Source organism: Meleagris gallopavo, chromosome 2 (assembly GCF_905368555.1).
Source record: "Meleagris gallopavo chromosome 2, MGAL_WU_HG_1.1, whole genome shotgun sequence".
Lineage (NCBI taxonomy): Eukaryota > Metazoa > Chordata > Aves > Galliformes > Phasianidae > Meleagris > Meleagris gallopavo.
The window spans coordinates 48,055,852-48,073,522 of record NC_139405.1 but is presented as its reverse complement, the minus strand read 5'-3'; the positions used below and the strand labels follow the sequence as shown (position 1 = coordinate 48,073,522).

The 17,671-nt window shown below is 45.8% G+C and overlaps 1 protein-coding gene across 1 annotated transcript in view; it reads right to left on the bottom strand.

Moving 5' to 3' along the window:
• AKAP12 (A-kinase anchoring protein 12) overlaps positions 1-13,796 on the bottom strand; it is a 31,443-nt gene extending 17,647 nt beyond the window's left edge. The window contains exons 1-3 of the mRNA XM_085218432.1: positions 13,649-13,796; positions 13,129-13,322; positions 3,204-3,390 (exon numbers count right to left, since the gene is read on the bottom strand). Coding sequence (XP_085074558.1) covers positions 3,204-3,390; positions 13,129-13,322; positions 13,649-13,796 — 529 coding nt within the window. The remainder of the gene's footprint in view (positions 1-3,203; positions 3,391-13,128; positions 13,323-13,648) is intronic.
• Positions 13,797-17,671: the final 3,875 nt, after the last annotated feature.

Here is a 17,671-nt window from a genome sequence, read left to right as displayed (position 1 = left end):
GAAGTAACAGGAAGTTTTAAAACTTCAGCAGCTTTTGCTGTGAAGTGGTTCCCATTTGGATCAAATCCTTACGGCAGAGTTGTTACCTCCTGCCCCACCGCCAGGAAACCCATCACTGGTCACACAATACTTGTGAGAGCCCAAGGAGCGCTCCAGCACGCGCAACCCGGCACGCCCCACCCCAGCAAGCTATAAACCCACTGCAGCACGGAGTCACACAGCAAAGCCAGGCATAGAAGAAAGAGAAAAAGCAAAAATAAAATAAGAACCAAACAAACAAACAAACAAAAAAGACAGTGCTTACGTTTTAGTAACGCCACGCTGCCTTACCCGTGATAGTTATGGTCCCCAGCATTTTTAAATTATACTAATAATAAGAAACTTCCTTCTCACAGTATGCAGTTCCTGATATTTGTGGGTCTGGAGCAGCCTCCTGCCTCACCAGATGCGACGAGCGGGGTGGACCAAAGCCGTGCTCCCACTGCCTCTCTCCGTCGGCAGCTGCCCGTGGTGGAGGACCATTCCCTACTCAGCTGTTCACTGCACAACCGAGGGAGCAAAAAGCGACTCGGGAGTGGGCTGGGCTCACACGGTACGCCAACAAGGAGCGGGATCCCTCCCCTCGCCTGCGCCAGCACCAATTGCCGGCTACCAGACCTCATGTGAGGCTCTGGAAGTGTTTGGAGGCTGCAGAAGTGCAGTTTAACTATTCTCTTTCCATCACTTCACTGTTGGCAATTAAAGTAATTATGCTCCGAAGTATTTGTCTTGATACTTTTCACTCCAAGCACTTTCCTCCCCCCCCCTTTCGCACTAAGAAATAACCAGTTTTTGAACAACAAACTGCTTCAGTTTCAACTTCTGAAACACTTCCGAAGCAACTACACAGTATCCAGGCCAAACCCCCCGTGTTACAGTTAGAATAATCCTACAGATTGCATTGGGTACCTCCAAAGCCCAGCTGCTGGGCCAGCCATGCACAGCCCGTGTCTGCCTGTGTCCACCAGCACTCTTCAGTTAGCTTCACACAACAACAGTGATGAGTTTTGCCTCTCGCCAACAGTCTGCCGAACACGAGACTCAAATAATGACCCAACTGAGATGGGGAGCAGGCCCACTATGTATATATATTTTCCTCAATTCCTTCACCATAAGCAATTATCCCTGTTGCCACAATGCTTTATTTCTGATTTTAAAGAGTTGACAAGCAAAGTGAAACAAAGAAATGTAGAATTCATTGATTTATCTCTCTCACTGGAGACAGATTTCTCTGAATGGAGCATGTAAAAGATACTTCCCCCCCATCTTTATTCATCTGCTTAAGGACCAAACACTGCAGGGTGGATACAAAGAGAGATGGATATCTGAATGTAGCATTCACTTGAAGAACCAACTTTGTCAATGTTTCAACAGTTTTTCCTCTCTATGGATGCTGTTATCACCAGCTACTGATAGCAAAAAAAAAATATATATATATGTGCTGTATCACCTCCATAAGGGCTTTTTTTTTTTTTTTCCCCCCAAGTTTAAACTTTGAGAGCAAACCCATGGAATTTATGCTTTCATAAGTGGTCTTGCCACCACTTAGGTGTGATTCCATTCGACAATCATTATGCAACCACATGAGAGGTGATATTAAAGAAAGTAAAGCCTTTTGGGGCAATCTACTCAAGTAAACATTTCCAACGCTGTGTCCATAAAGCAACATGCATTTCATCACCTATAATCACCTGCATCTCACCTCTTCTTCATTACACATCTTAAGAACACAGTTTCTTTACAACTAAAGCTATAAATCATAATCAATCAATAAAAATTACTTTGACTATTAACTTGAAATTCATGCCCTTTTAAAGGCCTTTTCTACTACTTGATGCAGAATTATTCTATAACTTCATCCAGAAGTTGAATAACACGAAATCTGCAGACTATTTCAAATCATTGGGTAATTCCTACTCCTTAACAACTTTGAGTATCTTCTCTCATCCCTATCCACTTCAGGATATTTTAAAAGGGAACAGTGTTTAACACGAGTGAAAAAGAAAATACATTGCATCCCAGTTTTACAGTGCCCAAAGCCTCTACCAGAAGGATAAAGAATAAGGTGCAAAAGCTCAACATAAAAAAAATTATGGTAAGTTTTCTATTGGGATATCAGCAATGGCAAGTAATCTGAAAATGTAGTAAAAAACTGCCTTTACTAGAATTCAAAACCCAGAACATATGAAGGGCAACACAACTGCCAGAAGCTGCTCCAGAGGCTGACACTGAAAAATGTGGTCCCTCCTCCCTTTCTCCCCCATTCCTCCCCTGCTCCCTCATTCCACAGCATTCACTGTCTGCTCTGACCTAATCTTCCCCCCCACCGCCTTGCTGGGAAGGTCAGCCCACAGCTGGGTCCTGGAAGCTGATGCCTCCCAGTGCTGGAAGGAGCAGGAACAAAAGTCTGGCAAGGGCAGGAACAGAAGAACAAGCAGCATGGTAGCAGGGCAGGAGAGATTCCCAGGAGAGAGCACACAGGGGGTCCCCCCCCCAGTAACACAAATTTGGGAGATCAAAATGCAAAGCTAATTAAAATTTGTATGAAAGAGAGCTTTAATCAAAAGAGAACCAATGGATCAGCTGGCTGTCCCTTCTTGCGAGTTCAAAATAGCTTTTCAAAAGCCACCTGGATATTGTTCTGGGCAGCCTAGTCCCAGCAGCCCTGCTTGAGCAAAGCCTGGAGCAAAGGGCCTCCTGAGATCCTTTCCACTTCAACCAGTCCATTATTAATATCAATATCATTAATGAATGAATATATTAAAATAAAATTATAAAAAAGTGAAAGAAGAGATAGGTCTACACAGCATGAAACACTAACACAGGAAGTGGAAATTGAGCTGTTACTTCAGGCAAATGCTCAAGACATTGATAGCAAGCAGAGGTATTTCAGGCCAGCACTATGGGAAAGGAAGCACCCCAAAGGCAGAGAGGATGGCACCCTGTTGTGCTGACAGCCTCATCTCTTACTTGTTTGGTACCTGAACTCTGACATAAAGAAAATGCATCCCAATAAAAATAACACTCTAAAAGCACTTGAGTAACCAAAGAACCACCTGAGCAACTACCTATTCACTAGTTGAGGCCAGCTGAGCCTCACGTCAACTTCTCACTCTGTTTAGCATCCAGCCTCTAAGCCCCATTAAACACAGGTATTTACTTACTGCTTGTTGTGAGGGCTTCCACATGCTGTTCAGGGGGCTCTTGGAGTGGTGAAGTCACCTCTGGCTGCTGCCCAGTCAGCTCCTGAGGTGCCGTAACATCTCCTGGTTGCTGAGGCTCCTGTGGTGGGACTTCAAGCTCCAAGTTGTCTTCATTAATATCAGGTACAGGTGAACTTGCATCTGAGGCCTGGACAGTCACAAATCAGATGAAGAATGATAGCAGAGGAGAAAGAAAGAAAGAAAAAGTGTCATCAGTTTCAGGTTTGCTTTTTTTGTACAAAACATTGTTCTTCCTTTCTCATTTTAGGCATATGCACGCACGCATTTGGAGAAATACTTTTATGTAGCATCACTCCCCTTTTAAGATTATTAACTTCAATAAATCAAAACACTACTGTGAGAAAAATAAAAAACAGGCTATAATCTGGGACTATTCATTGTACTGCTCTCCTGCATGAAGTATGAGGAAGAGGCAGGTCTCACAGACAGCCCTATAACCTTGTGTAAAAATATATTTCTAGTGTACCTTCTAGCATGGAAGAAAGTTTTGGGATAACACGAATCTAGCTAATGGAAAGATAATTTCCATTCTTCAAGTCTGGCACAATTGCTCCGGTATATACAAGAATTCTGCCTACACTTCAGCCTTCGGTATTACTCCTCAGATGATGTTCTTATCTCATGATCATAAGCAGTATAGTTACAGGAAAAAAAAAAAAAAGAAAAAAAAGAACTACTCAAGACAAAGCATCTATATAAATCCCATGTGGAAATTCAGTGGAACTGGGATTAAAACTAGAGTTTCAGAGCCTCGGTTCTAGGTAGAGCTCATTCTTAACAGAGAAAACAAATCTGCACTATTTCAGGATTCCACACTATAATATTTGAAGCTTTTTTCCTAAATTTGTCATTTTGACAAAACCTCTCCTTCAGTTTCTATATTTGATACATTTTAATCACCTCCAGAATGTCTATAGGCTTGTCATGTAACAAAGGAAGATGTTTTTAAAATAAAAACATCCTAAACGATTATGTTGTGTTATGATCACTTAATAACAACTCCTTCCACACACACTTCTTTGCCCTTTATTTGTTTAATTAACTAGACTTCCAACTGATCATATTCCCCTCCAACAGAAGCTGTTTCAACTAGTTAGACACATCTCAAACCTCTGCTCCTGAAGTGCAAGTCTAAAGTTCCTCTGGTGGAAAAGCAAACCTTAATTACATATCATTTTCTTATTACTCTGCTGTATTCCCAAAATACTGGCATTGAAGACTTGTTAATTAAGTGAAGGAACCACAGATGCACCCCATCTTCCAATATAATGCAACATCCAAACACACGAAGCACCGACCTGGGATCAGAAAGATGACACGCTCTTGATGAGCATCTTCCAAAACACCACTTAAAAAGATTCTGAATGGGCAGAGCTATTTACTTATTTTTAGTAACAATTGGCCTGCTGCAGTGAAATTCCAAATCAATTCCAAATTCACAATGTGCCAGGAAAAAGGCTTCCCGCTTATCTTTCAGCTACCTTTTCATGTGCCAGGCTAGATGCAAGCAAAGTGCCACACAGGCGAGGAACATGCATGAGGATTCCCAATCTCCAGTTCAGAAGCCCTTAATTAAGCCAAATTGTTTCCACCTGGTGTTGCTGCACTCCTCAAAGCTGCCTTTCACAGCCACATAATCCACCTCAGGAAAAAGGACACCATTCTGCATCACTGCCAATACCACAGATGGAATAATTTGGCTTCAGAGTTTTCACATGCTGAGACCAGATATTAAATAGAAGAAATACGGAATGGCTCAACACTCGGATTGCACTCCCACTTCTCACATCATCCTTTTCATAAATCTAAAACACAGGAACTCAGAAGGAATAAAAATGCCACGGCACTGAACAAAGGGATGTAAACTCTGAGTCGATCTTTCACAATTGCAAACAGCATTCATTGAACGGGTAACAACCAATTAAAAACTACAGACAAAGAGACAGAAAATAACAGACTAATTTTTAAATTAACTTTAGACTCTTCATTAGAAATTTTTAAAAGATTGTTTTTTTTTTTTTTTTAATATACGTACTACATTGCAGTCATTTGTTCTTCTTTAGACTTTTACTCCTGCAAACACCAAAATAACCTTATCTTTACTAGTTAGGCACTTAGCTAACTGAAGATAAATCCATGGATGGATATCTCAAGGTGACACACTCAGCCTTAGCACCAACAACTCCTAGAACTCACAAGAAAAGCAACAGCTCTGAGTATTTTAGCATTCCTCACCTTGTTAAAAAAAAAAAAAATGCCTTTGCCTTTCTTTTCACATTTCCAATAAGCCATTTAAAGCTCGACATATTTGCAGAATTATAGAATGTCCTGAATTGGAAGGCACCCACAAGAATCATTGAGTCCTACCCCTGGCTCCAAACAGGATCACCCAAAATCAAATCCTGTGTCTGAGAGCACTGTCCAAACACTCCTTGAACTCCAGCATGTGGGGCTGTGACCACTCTCCTGGACAGCCCATTCCATGCCCACCACCCTCTGGTGCAGACCCTTTCCCTAACCCCCAGCTGCCCCTCCTCTGACACAGCTCCATGCGGTTCCCTGTCGCGGTCACAGAAAGCAGAGCTCGGCGCTGCCCCTCCACTCCCCTCACAAAGAGCTGCAGCCGCCATCAGGGCTCCCCTCAGCTCCTCTGCTATGGGTTGAACCAACCCAGGGACCTCTGCTGCACCTCACAAACCTTGCCCTCCAGACCCTTCATCATCTTTTTAGCCCTCCTCTGGATACTCTGTACAGTTTTATGTCCTTATGTTGTGGTGCACCCAGCGCTGGAGATGAGACCACCCAGCACAGAGCAGAGACAACCTCTCCCCTTGGCTATGTCAGTGCTGGGCCTGATGCACCCCCCCAGAGTACAGCTGGCCCTTCTGGCTGCCAGGGCACATACACAAATTGTAGAATTCAAATAAGTAGCCAATATGGATCTGTGGACTCCATAAGAAGATGAGGTATATAGGAATTAGGTACTCAACACAGTACAACTTGTCTCCTTCTTAAATCGAACCCACAGTGAAATTGCAAGCTATTATCACAGTTAATCCCCCAGTTTTTAATATATTCTTCTCTCTGTACATCAATTCGGTTTTGAAAGCAGGACACATCTTTCAAAATATGGCAAGACAAATATATGAAAAAGTCAGTAATTACAAATTTGACCAGATTCACAGCACAACCCCACCCTTCGAGGGTGCAGTGAGCGCTTTAGCCCAGCCTCTAGGAAAAGATTATGATGTGATTCTTGGCCACTGGAGGGCAAATTTAGATTTCCAAATCAAGTAGTCTGTTTACTTACACAAAGTAAAATACCAAAACTGATAAAGCAATATTTTTTTCACAAATTAAAATGCATACAAAGGAGAAAAAAATATGTACCTTTGGAGCAAGGAGGGCTCATAATGTGAAGGGAGACAACAGCATTTTTTTTTTTTTTTAAAGTTTCTGTTCTGAGAAAAGTTGCTCACGCTCTTTATGAGGGTCAGTGCAGTCTGTCCCACTGCATTAGTTCTTGAAAGAAACTAATTTCAATTTTCACTCACATTAACTGCTTCATTTCTCTGCAAGGATCTGAAGCACAGTTTAGACCAATTATCTCCAATTTACTAGCTGTGTTCTTAATTCCACTGAGAATAGCAATAAAGCCTAGTTGAATATACAGTCAAAGTTTAGAGAGAAGGGTGAAAACCTTGAAGATGAAAGTTTTGAGTATCTGATTGTTCAACACTTTATTTACCTACAAGTAGAGACATTACTGTCGGTACATTTATTAGTATTTATCAGGTCTCCATGCACTCATTCATAGCTCTCCCTGGATTATGAATTAGCTTATGAATGTGTTGTCACATAAATGCAGCAGAAACTGAAAAGACATGGTTATCCAGTTCACTGGTCCTTCTGTTTGATCACTCTCAAAAAACAAAGAGCCATCAGTGATGGAACACTTTTGCTTCTGTCATGCTGCTTCTATAAATCATGCAAATAATTTCTGAAGATTTTCCTCATATCCTCAGCAAAGACAGAAGCCCAGCACTGATGCACAGCTAGTCAGACTAAAACAAACACAGCTTGTTGACCACATCAGTCTCACCTACAGTGGTTTCTGCTCCACTCTTTAGATATGGAAGTCTAGTGGTTGGGCCCAGCATTAAATGTATACACCATCTATAAAGATAATGCAAAGAACCACATGAGGTGTGGATTAACAGAAGATCACTGATTGCTTATTTTGTGTTAGAGCATGTTTCCCTCATTTGTTCACTAGCATGAATGGTCTAGCACTACGCAACCTCTTCCCCCACCAGGAATCATCATTCCCAGCATTCCTTATACCAGACCCAAATCATTCCAAGGATTCCTCATGCCAGGACCAAACACACCAGGGTTAATTTTGCCTCATTCTGTTAATCCTGCTACACAGATTCTACGTTAGAATACTAAAATAGCCAGATCCAGCTGTCTGAACAACTGAGCAAACTAACATTAAGGTCTCTAGTATTTTTCCAGAAGTTTAATTCTGAAACTTTGAGAAAGCTTACAGTAGTTTGGCCAACTGAGGAAATCAGCTCCTTACACACGATTCACTGAAATATCTGCAAACAACAATATTTGGGGGGGGGGGGGGGGGGGGGGAGGAGTGGGAAGGAGGGCGATGGGGAGGGGGGGAAACACAGACTAAACACAAAACCAGAACAATCTACCCCTGAATTTAGGTCATTCCAGCTTTTGTTCACAGCAGGTTGTCTTGTTTCGTATTAGTTAAGGATTGGAAGTCCATGGGACATTACAAGTTCCACACGGAGATAACAGAAGGCCCTTATTCTATAAGGCACATACTTAATCTCAGTATCTTTTTTCGTTTGCTCACATCTCCTGCAGATGAAGTCAAGAGCCTTCTCCTTACCTTTTACTCCTCAGAATTATCACCTTCCGTTCTAACTCTCAGTCTGGCTTAGTTGTGACATCTCCTTATGGATGATTATCCTCTTGGCTAAAATAAAACTGATGGTTTTATTCTCAAATCATCTCTGCAATCCTTTTGAGACTTGTAAAGGAAGTGGCACTCTCAGACTGTCATTCTGGTTCACACTCTAAGCCTGAATCAACGCTAGGTCTCACACCTCTCCACCTCTCAACTCCTGCATAGCCATTCTAGGGTACAACTAAGGCAGCACTCTAACAGTTAGAAGGGCAGAGCACAAAGCAGGCTTCCATAACTAAACACATAGCTTGCATTTCCAACCAGAATGATTTCCAAAGACCATGTCACTCCTCTTTGCATCTCTTTAGCTTCTCCATCACATCAAACGCAAGCTAATTGCCTCAGCCTTCAAAGCACCCGACACTCCCTCTGTCACCTCCTTCTTATCTCCTGTATGATTAGGGGTTATTTCACGCTTTCAGTGGATCCGTGACACCAATTTCCATTGTGCATTTTTTCAATTAAGCATCTTTGTGCTCTCTCCTAAGTCACCCCACAGGCACAGGCGGAACTCCAAACATCAGTACACAACAACATCATTACCTTCCTTCCAGGTCTGACGCAAGTGCTCAAGAGAGAAGCCAGCCCTGTCCTACCAGGAGTTCCCTGTAGCTCGCCTCTGGGCCAAACTCTTCTAACTCGATTGCTTTTTAACTAGGACCCTTAAAGATGCTGTTTAAGGAAGTTCCTCTGGTACTTGATTAAGTTTTACTACCACTAATGTACAACTCTCTTGTATTTTCAAGGCTGGCTCAGCCCCGCCCTGTCACCAGCACACAGTTGTTAAAACAGCAGATGTACGTCTGTCACAGCTGTTATTTGTCATGCATGCAGACAATAAGACATTCTGACATCTCAGCTGGTAACCTCTTTAGAAGAGACAGTTCCAAATATTTACTGTCTAGCAGACACTTGCTCTCATTACAAGGCAGGTAGCGTAATCAAGTTGCTGCTCAGAAATGGGAATTATCCAGAAAAAAAGTTTGAATGATTGCTGCTCTTGAGCAGAGGCCCTTGCATGGGAGCAAGCCAGGAATTCACCACACTAGATTTTAAAGCCATCAAAATTCCCGCAGAACGTTATCTTTGCCAAACTTCTATTTCGCTGCAAGAACAGCTTGATGCTCTGCCAGAGTTTTCTTTCTGGATTCTACCTTTAAAAGCTTCCCAATGCAGAGGCAGTCAGCTGCTCCAACACAGCCCTCTGCTTTCCCAGCAGGACCACAAAAAGAAACCTGCATTAAAATCAGTACCCTGGACTTCTAAATGAGATAAAAACAGGGTGGATCACATGTGCTGTCTGAGATGTCAGCAGCATGACACAGCTCTCCTAGTACTGACCATGCAGTCTGTAGCTACATTCCTCTCACTGAGCCTGAAGGCACCGCTCCGAGGGGCAACAAATCAGCACATCTCCTCACTCTCTCTTTGGATTCTCAGCATAGGAATGGAAAGCCGACAAGAGGAGCATTCCTGCTATGAACAGGCAACGAGCCCACCCGTTAAATATGATGGCACCATCGCTGCAACCAAGAACAGTGTCACCTAGGTTCCGCTTGCTTGCTCCCTTCACCTGCTGCCTCCTTTGCCCCAGCAGCCAGCACACTTCGCTAAAATGTTGGGGGAACGGTGGTGCCAAAGAAGCTGAGCAACTTCCTGTGCTGCCTGTTTGCTGAAGAAGCTCACTAAGTGCCAGAAGCCACCAGAGGAAGCTGCGGGCCTCAGGCTGGGGAGGAGATGGGAATACAGGGCGTGTGCTGACGGGTACCTCAAAGCTAAGTCTGCTTAAGCCCTTCTCAGGCCAATCTTTGGTTTACCATGCTACTCAGGACAGAGTAACAGACAGGTTTCAGCAGCACTGGTGGGAAGAATCTTCATTCCTCTCCCGCCCCACACACACCCAGATATCCGCCACAGGTGTTTGCCTCATTGTGGCTCTGGGTCTCAGCTGGGCATCATGAGGCAAACAAATCCACTAATACATCAGGAAACTTGTCCAGTGCAAAAAGCCTTCCTACTGTTTCCTAAAGGCCTGATGAGTTTGCTTGGTTTATGGAAACCTAAGGTGAGCACCAGTGTGACGCAGGGCTGTATTGCATGGGCCAAAACAGGGAAGATAGGCAGGGGATGAAGAAAACAATAGGTGAAAAGTGGTATTTCTTCTGAAAGGACCAGGAAATACCTAGATCAGACAAACCTTCTGTGGGACAATGCCCTGCTCACTGATTTCAGCAACACTGTAAGCACTGCTGCACAAACCCAATGAATTCAGTCCGGACATGTGAATGGGTTAATACCTCCAGCTACCTGCCATGCTCCCTGCAGGGGGTCTTCCCACAGTAGGGCAGCTGTGCACAATAAGGATCTACTACAAAAAAAAAAAAAAAAAAAAAAAAAAACAACCCAACAACAACAAGAAAACAGCCACCAATTTCAAGTCCCACTACAGTGCTGGGTTGGAAACTCTGGAGCTGCTTTATGTGCAAATCAGCAGCAATTTGTGAAAAGTTAGGGCGAACACCTGGGATCCTAACTCCTTCAGCCCACGTTTAATCAGCAGTACTTGCAAACCAGCACCCAAAGGCTCTCAAATATCTTTTCTGCCATGGTAGCCCAATGCTTCACAAGGCATCTGACATCTCCCAGGCTGCAGAAGTGAAACACGGGTCCACGTGCTCCCCCTTGCAGTAACCAGGACACCTCGAGACCTGGTATTCAGCCAAAGAGTCACATGGGGATAACAAGGCAACCTAAAGACTGTAAATTTGGGACTTTCTCAGAGAAAAAGCAAACAGGTTTCCATCTAGCGCAAAATAGGACTACTATGAAATACTGATTAAATATTCTGAGGCTTCAAATGATGAGGAAGCAGAACTGCCATGAAATTTTATACTGCCTATTGTAACAGTTGCCCAGACAATGTATCTGTAATTTACTTGCCAAGGTTCACTCAAACTGGATTGCATAAAGGCCACTTCTCCAAATTTTTCATTCAAAAGAGCTGGGATGAGTGCTTTAATTTCAAAAGCACAAGGGAGACCATCCTTTAAAATGACACCAGTGCGCTTTTTTTTTTTTTTTTTTTTTTGCAAACACATTAGCTCTTTGATAGATTTCTCCAGGGGCACGGCATGATCTGGTGATTTTCACATTCAGAGAGCTGAAAGGAACAGCTATGAAAAACTGTGTCATGAATCTGCATGAAACAATCTCACTGTGGTAAGAACAAAATGCGGGAGATATGAAAAAGGAAAAAAAAAAAAAAGTAGAACTGAACTTCATTAAAACTTTGAATCAACGTAAGAGAAGACCAAAACAGCTGTTCTAGGAAAACCACAGTCACAGAACTTCTTACAGCAGTGATATACAAAGAGAACTTCCCCACCTTTAATCAACTTGAATGACAAAACTGAAGTGTTGGAAAACACTCTTCCTAAAGAACAGAAGATATAAACCACAGTCCAGTCTGCCTTGGAGAACAGCATCAATGGCATCCATCTCCTTTTTCTTGCCTTAGTTCCCATGAACGGATAAACATGACTATGAATATTGTAGCCCTTCTCACAGTCAGGTTATCTTTGCTTTAAAACAATCCCTGCAACCAAAGGCTCGCCCTCCAAATTCACTGCTGTCTACATTTCAGCATTTGAATTCTAAAGCAGCTCAACACAACTGCTAAATATTTTGTTAACCAACACCAATCCCTACTGCTTATTTGGTTAAAAAGAAAATAAAATAAATCTCAGTTAATTTAAAGTTCATTCTCAATGTGGTTTTCAAATCTGTCAAAACACGCACAAGGAGGTCTAGTGGAAGGCAGGAACTATGGGAAATTCAACTTGAAAGTTAAATCTGAACCACAAGGTCAAAGAAACAAAGTCATAACCCGTTCTCAAGCTCCAACACACCCACACGCCCGCTCACAGAAACTTGGAGTGCTCCAAGGATCCAACCTCGGATCAGGCTGCGCAGCGGACTCTGGGCATAACGTCGCATTATGTCTCCCCTAACAACTAACGTCTAACCCCGACACGATGCTATGTAAACACGTAGATGCACATAACCTCCCTTTCAGTCCCAGAATCCCCTCAACACGCCTATTCCAGAAGGATAAATGGCTTCATTCATAATCTATTTTTAAACACCAGACGTTTTAAAAGAATTTCTTTCAATTCTTCAACGTCTTTATTTAAAATAACACAGGCTCGGACCCTGATCCCCCCCCTTCCCCGTTGGTTGCGGGCCGCCGCCGCCCCGCTCGCCCCGACTCTGTGCCACCGGGGAGCGTCGCAGCCACCGCCCGCACCACGACCCCGCACGGCTCTGCTCGGGGGGGCTGCGGCAGGCCCGATGCGGGACTGGGAGGGGGGTGGGGGGGATGTGAGAGGAGGGACGCTGAAACTGGAGTCTAGCAGGGGAAACTTGGCGCGGGGAGGGTCCCTGCTGCAGTCCCCCCGACGCGCCTCCCAGTCGCATCCTCGAGAGAGATGCGGGGGGGGGGGGGGGGGAAGAAAGGAAAAGAAAAGAAAAAGAAAAACAAGAAAAAAGGGAGCCCTGGGTACCACAGCAGCGGCGGAAGGACCGCAGTCAGGAGGGCTCCTAGCACAGCGCTGCCCCGGCTGGGTGCGGCCCTCTCCCCCCGCAGCCACACACAAAAGCGTCGCCGCCACCACCGCCGCCGCCCCCCACCCAGCCTCGCCGCGAGTTTTATGACTGCGGCGCTGCCTGTGGCGCAGTCCCGGCCCAACCGCCTCCCGCCCGGCCCGCAAGATCCCGCCGACCCCGGCAGGTGCCCGCCGGCGCGCAGGAAACTTTCCCCGCGCTGCCGAACAGCCGCCCGCCTTCCCCGGCCCCGCACCGCCCCGGCCTTACCTTGGCGGGCTCCGGGGGGGGCGGCGGCGGCCCCGTCCTCCTGCGGCGGGGCGGACGGCTCGGCGGAGCTGCCGGCGCCCATGGCGCTGCCCCGCACAGCCGAGCCGAGCGGAGTGGAGCGGAGCGGCAGAGACTCGGGGGGCGGCGGCGGTGCGGCCGGGAATGAAGGAGAGCAGCTCTTCGCGAACTCCTTTAGGGAGCGAAAGGAGGGAGGGAAAGGGGAAAAAAAAAAAAAAAAGAAAAAAAAAAAGCGAGAGAGGGAGGAAAATCACCTCCGCCCCTGGTCCCCCCGCCCGTCTCCCGCTTGCTCCATCACATGAGCAGAGCCCCAGACACGCCTTGCAGCATCGAGCCGGGCTGATAAGGAGCGGCGGCGGCGGCGGCGGAGGAGGGGGGGGAGGGGGGCAGCGCCCTGCCCGCCGCCTCTCTCCTCTCTCGTGGGCACCGCCGGGGCTGGAGCGCTGCCCGGACCCCAGACCCAGCCCGCGGCCGTCCCCCGGCGCTGACTCAGCTCTTTTACCTTCTCCTCCGCCCACCGAGACCGAGCCGGCGCCCGCCAATGCCCTCGGGGTGCTCCGGCCAGGGGCTGCCCCGCGGTGGGCTCGGGGCCCCTTCGCCACCAGCGCCCGAGGGTTGCCGACCTCAGCCATGAGGGCCGTCAGGGACATGTCTGGGCTGCGGCTGGTGCAGAGCAAGCAGGGACCTATACCTTAACGGGGTACCACGCTGCTGGCTTTCTATTTTTTTTTTTTCCTTTTCTTTTTCCATGCGGCACAGGTTCTCATTGATTAATTCCTGCTAGACTGCATGGCGAGCAAAGCAGGCAACGTGGTAGCTTTCCTCCCGACCCAGACACACGCACACTGTGCCCCACTTCCGTGTACCACAGGAGCGGGACCAACGTGCACACAGCAGCACACCCATCCAAAAGGACCCCCAGGGAAATGGCACATACACCGAGATAAACCAAACGCGGTGTTGTGTTGCCAGAGGGAGCCCCTCCCTGTGAATCCCCCCATCTTCCACTGAGCTCATAGTTCAAATCAGATATCGGGGACAATGTGAAACAATCCTCATCCATTGAATCACAGGATCATTCAGGTGTGTGTATATATATATATATGTGTTTATTTATATTTATATTCTCTTAACAATTTGCTCTGTTAATTGCCTGCTCTCTGCACGTGGTCAGCTTTTTACGTAAAGCCATCAGGCCACACCAAGTCATTGCATGACACAGCCACTGCAGCAGTACAAGAACCTCGTGGAGCCTCAGCAAGAACTAAACTGCTGCTGAGGATGGTGCAGGCAGAACCACATCCCCCCGTTCAGCCCAGTCCAGCTTACCTTCACATATATGTGTATAATACTAGGAACACATTGTCCTAAGGCCACTTATCTCTCTAACAGTTTTCTTAATCTTTCATCTGTTTATTTTTTCCTCATCTTCAGGAAGTTAGTATGGTGCATTCGTTTTAAAGGAAAGCAGGAAAAGGGAGTGAAAATTGGTCACTTGGCTCTGGGAGGTATAAGTGAATCCCAAAGCCATGGCCAGCCCCTGGGAGCAGATGCACCCCAAGGGTAGAATCCCCACTGAATAATTCCCAACATTTCTGGCTTCTGAGCCCAGAGACACTGAGCCCTTCTCACTTCTGGTGCTCACATAGTGCATCGGTGCTTGGAAGTGCTGTAGATACAGATGTATTCCAGACTGGGCCTACAAGATCTTCTTTGTAGTAAATTATCACTAATAATGTGCTTGTGATGGCAGAACCAAGCCCACAGCAGCTTACAGGGCCACCCAAAGGCCAGCCTGTCTACTGGGTTCCCCTCAGTTGCAGCCCCGCAGATGTGTGGGCTCCTTGTGCTTGGAACTGAGGGAAAATCAGGGATCCTGCTCAAAAAGGGAAAAGTGCCATAATTCAAGTTCCATGCTATATCATTTTTCACTTCCCATTGGCCACCAAATGCTTTTATTGCAAGCAGCCTCTTTTCTGCCATTTGAAATTACTCTGTAGCCCTTGTGCTCATGGCTTGTAATTTTTGCTTTCTTTCTTGAAGTAACTCCAGCAGAGGGACCTCAGGAGATACACCCTTGGCCCTACTTTGGCCCAGAAGCTGTTTGTTGATTCTCTTGTAGCCTTTCACCATGCTCTGTGCCCTCTCTATACAGGAGGAATAGTGACAGATGACAGGACTGACTCTGGCATGTGTTCTCTTGTGTTTCTCTATCTTCCACCCATGTGCTAGAAGGGTTACTGCCCAGACCTTTGCCCTGAGCGGTGTGACTGCCTCTTGCTACACATAAGGCTTTCAGGCGCTAAGTCTCTTCTGCTTTCCAGTAAGGAGGAGTCACATGTACTTCAAATGGTCCTCTTCCCAAGGCACCAAGCAGCACTGTTGCAAGAATATTCAAACTACAGACAGAAGTATGCACGGTTACTTTTCAGAAAGTCAAAAATATAGTAATGAAAGTACTGCTGGCACATTAACCACATCTCTTGTCCCATCCGTGATTTGCCCCATCTGCAACTTGTGGCCTTGGCTTTGGGTCCCTGTCAGTCCGGCTGTGTCTGAGGAGCAGTGGGGTGGCATGGAAGGCTACGCCTCTGCATCTGCAGTGGGAGGTGGGTTCACTTGGCATGGGCCCCAGGCTCCCCATCTCCAGCCTAAGGTGCCTGGTCACAGGTTTGTGCAGGAGCTGGGGTGGCTGCCTGGAGCCCCTGTTCACACCAACACCCTGCCGCTTTTATCAGCAGGAGCCACGCTAGGATATTTTTGGCATAAATGCTAAGTGGAAACATATCATGTAAGTGTTCTTGAAATGGGAAGCTCTTGAGAACGTATCTTAGATCTGGATAGAGAATGTAGTGCTCTGACTTCTCCTCAGCTGTACTTACTATCTATCTTCAGCCTTTTTTTCCCTCCTTTTTAGCCAGTTGTGATAGGAAATCCCAGGATGTTCTAGAAATAAATGTGTATACCTAAGGAGCTAATACATATCAGCTTAACAAAACACAAGCAAGAAGTAAAAAAGGAAGAAAATGACAACAATATCCATGTAAAAATAGTTTGCTTGCAAGCAGCCTTAATTAAGCCATAGGAAGAAGCAAGAAAGGAAAACAATTTGCCTAATTACTTTTTTTTAATTATTATTTCTTTGGAGCTAAAATACTGTAAAAAGTTACGATGATATACAAAATATAAAAAAAAAAGAGGAGGAAAAAAAAACCAAAACAATCATCTCAATCTAATCCATTCACATCCCAGAGGTTCTCTGTATCAGAAAAGATCTATTCATGTATATGTATGTGTGTATGCAATTTATAAAACGGTCTCAAGTTTGATGATTATTTAGGTAAAGGCCATATATTTGAATAACAAGTGCTGGTCCCAAATACATCAACAACATGCTGCAGCCATTTTGGAAGCTCTGCCCCCACCCCTGATTTACTTTCTATCCTTACTCACTCCTCACTTACTCTGCTCTTTGTGGAGTAGTTTGGCAAACACATGAAGCTTCAGTAGTCCAATTATCACCACCTGCCTGAGGGCAGTTCTTCAGAAGGGCATGGGACAGGGCAATAGACTGCAGCAGTCTCATGACCTGCTAGGAGTTTGACCAGAGAGATGCATGGCATGGTCTGGTCACTGCCCAAACAATGCAGTCTCAAAATTTCTTACTTTCTCTATAACTTTCCTGTGAGGAGGGAATCCAGGCTGCAGCCTAGTTTCCTAGTAAGCATCTGGCTGTCATGAAGCATAGCAGAATAAATAATATGGTGTGCAGATGCAAGGACTACAGGGTGCCAGCGTGGACTCCCCAGCAGGCAGGGAGTGGCAGTGGCAAAAGTGGAGAAATGTTTCCTCAGTGGCAGTGTTTTATCTGCCGCATAGATAAATGCATCTGACCCAAGAAGCCTTTCAGCTGGTGCTCTGAGGAAATTCCTCATCAACGAAGGAATGTCCATAGGACAGAGATAAGGAGGCAGAGGAGCTCTCTGCAATCCCATTGCCCCATTGTCACAGCAGCAGGTGAGTGATGCTGCTTTGTCCTCAAGAGGAAAACCCCTGGGATTGGGACTGAGAGCAGCACTGCAGAGGAATTCCTTGGCACTGCTGGCGTTGTCATGGCAGCTGAATGGAAGAGTTCTGCGGCATCAGGTGCTGGGACACCTCTCTGAAAATTAAATTTTAATTTTGAACGGACTCAAGATAATTTAAGTTATAAGAGACCTCTGGAGGTCATGTTCTTGCTTAAAACAGGGCTAGCTTCTGCTTTAGATGAGGCTGTTCAAGACTTTACTCAGGCAAGTTCTGTTGCTTTTCACCTCTTGCTGGGGCATGTAGTGATACGCTTCCAGCCTGTGCTGCTGAGGGAGTCCTCAATGCCCACAGCTGGGACCTAGATCGAAGGTGCCTGTCCTTTTCTTGTCCCCCGGCAGTCTCTGCCAAACCTGTGTGTACCCATCTCCCTTCCTGAGGTGTGTTGCCACCACCACTGCCCCAACAGTCACCTGGCCTTGCCCACTCTCCAGACTGC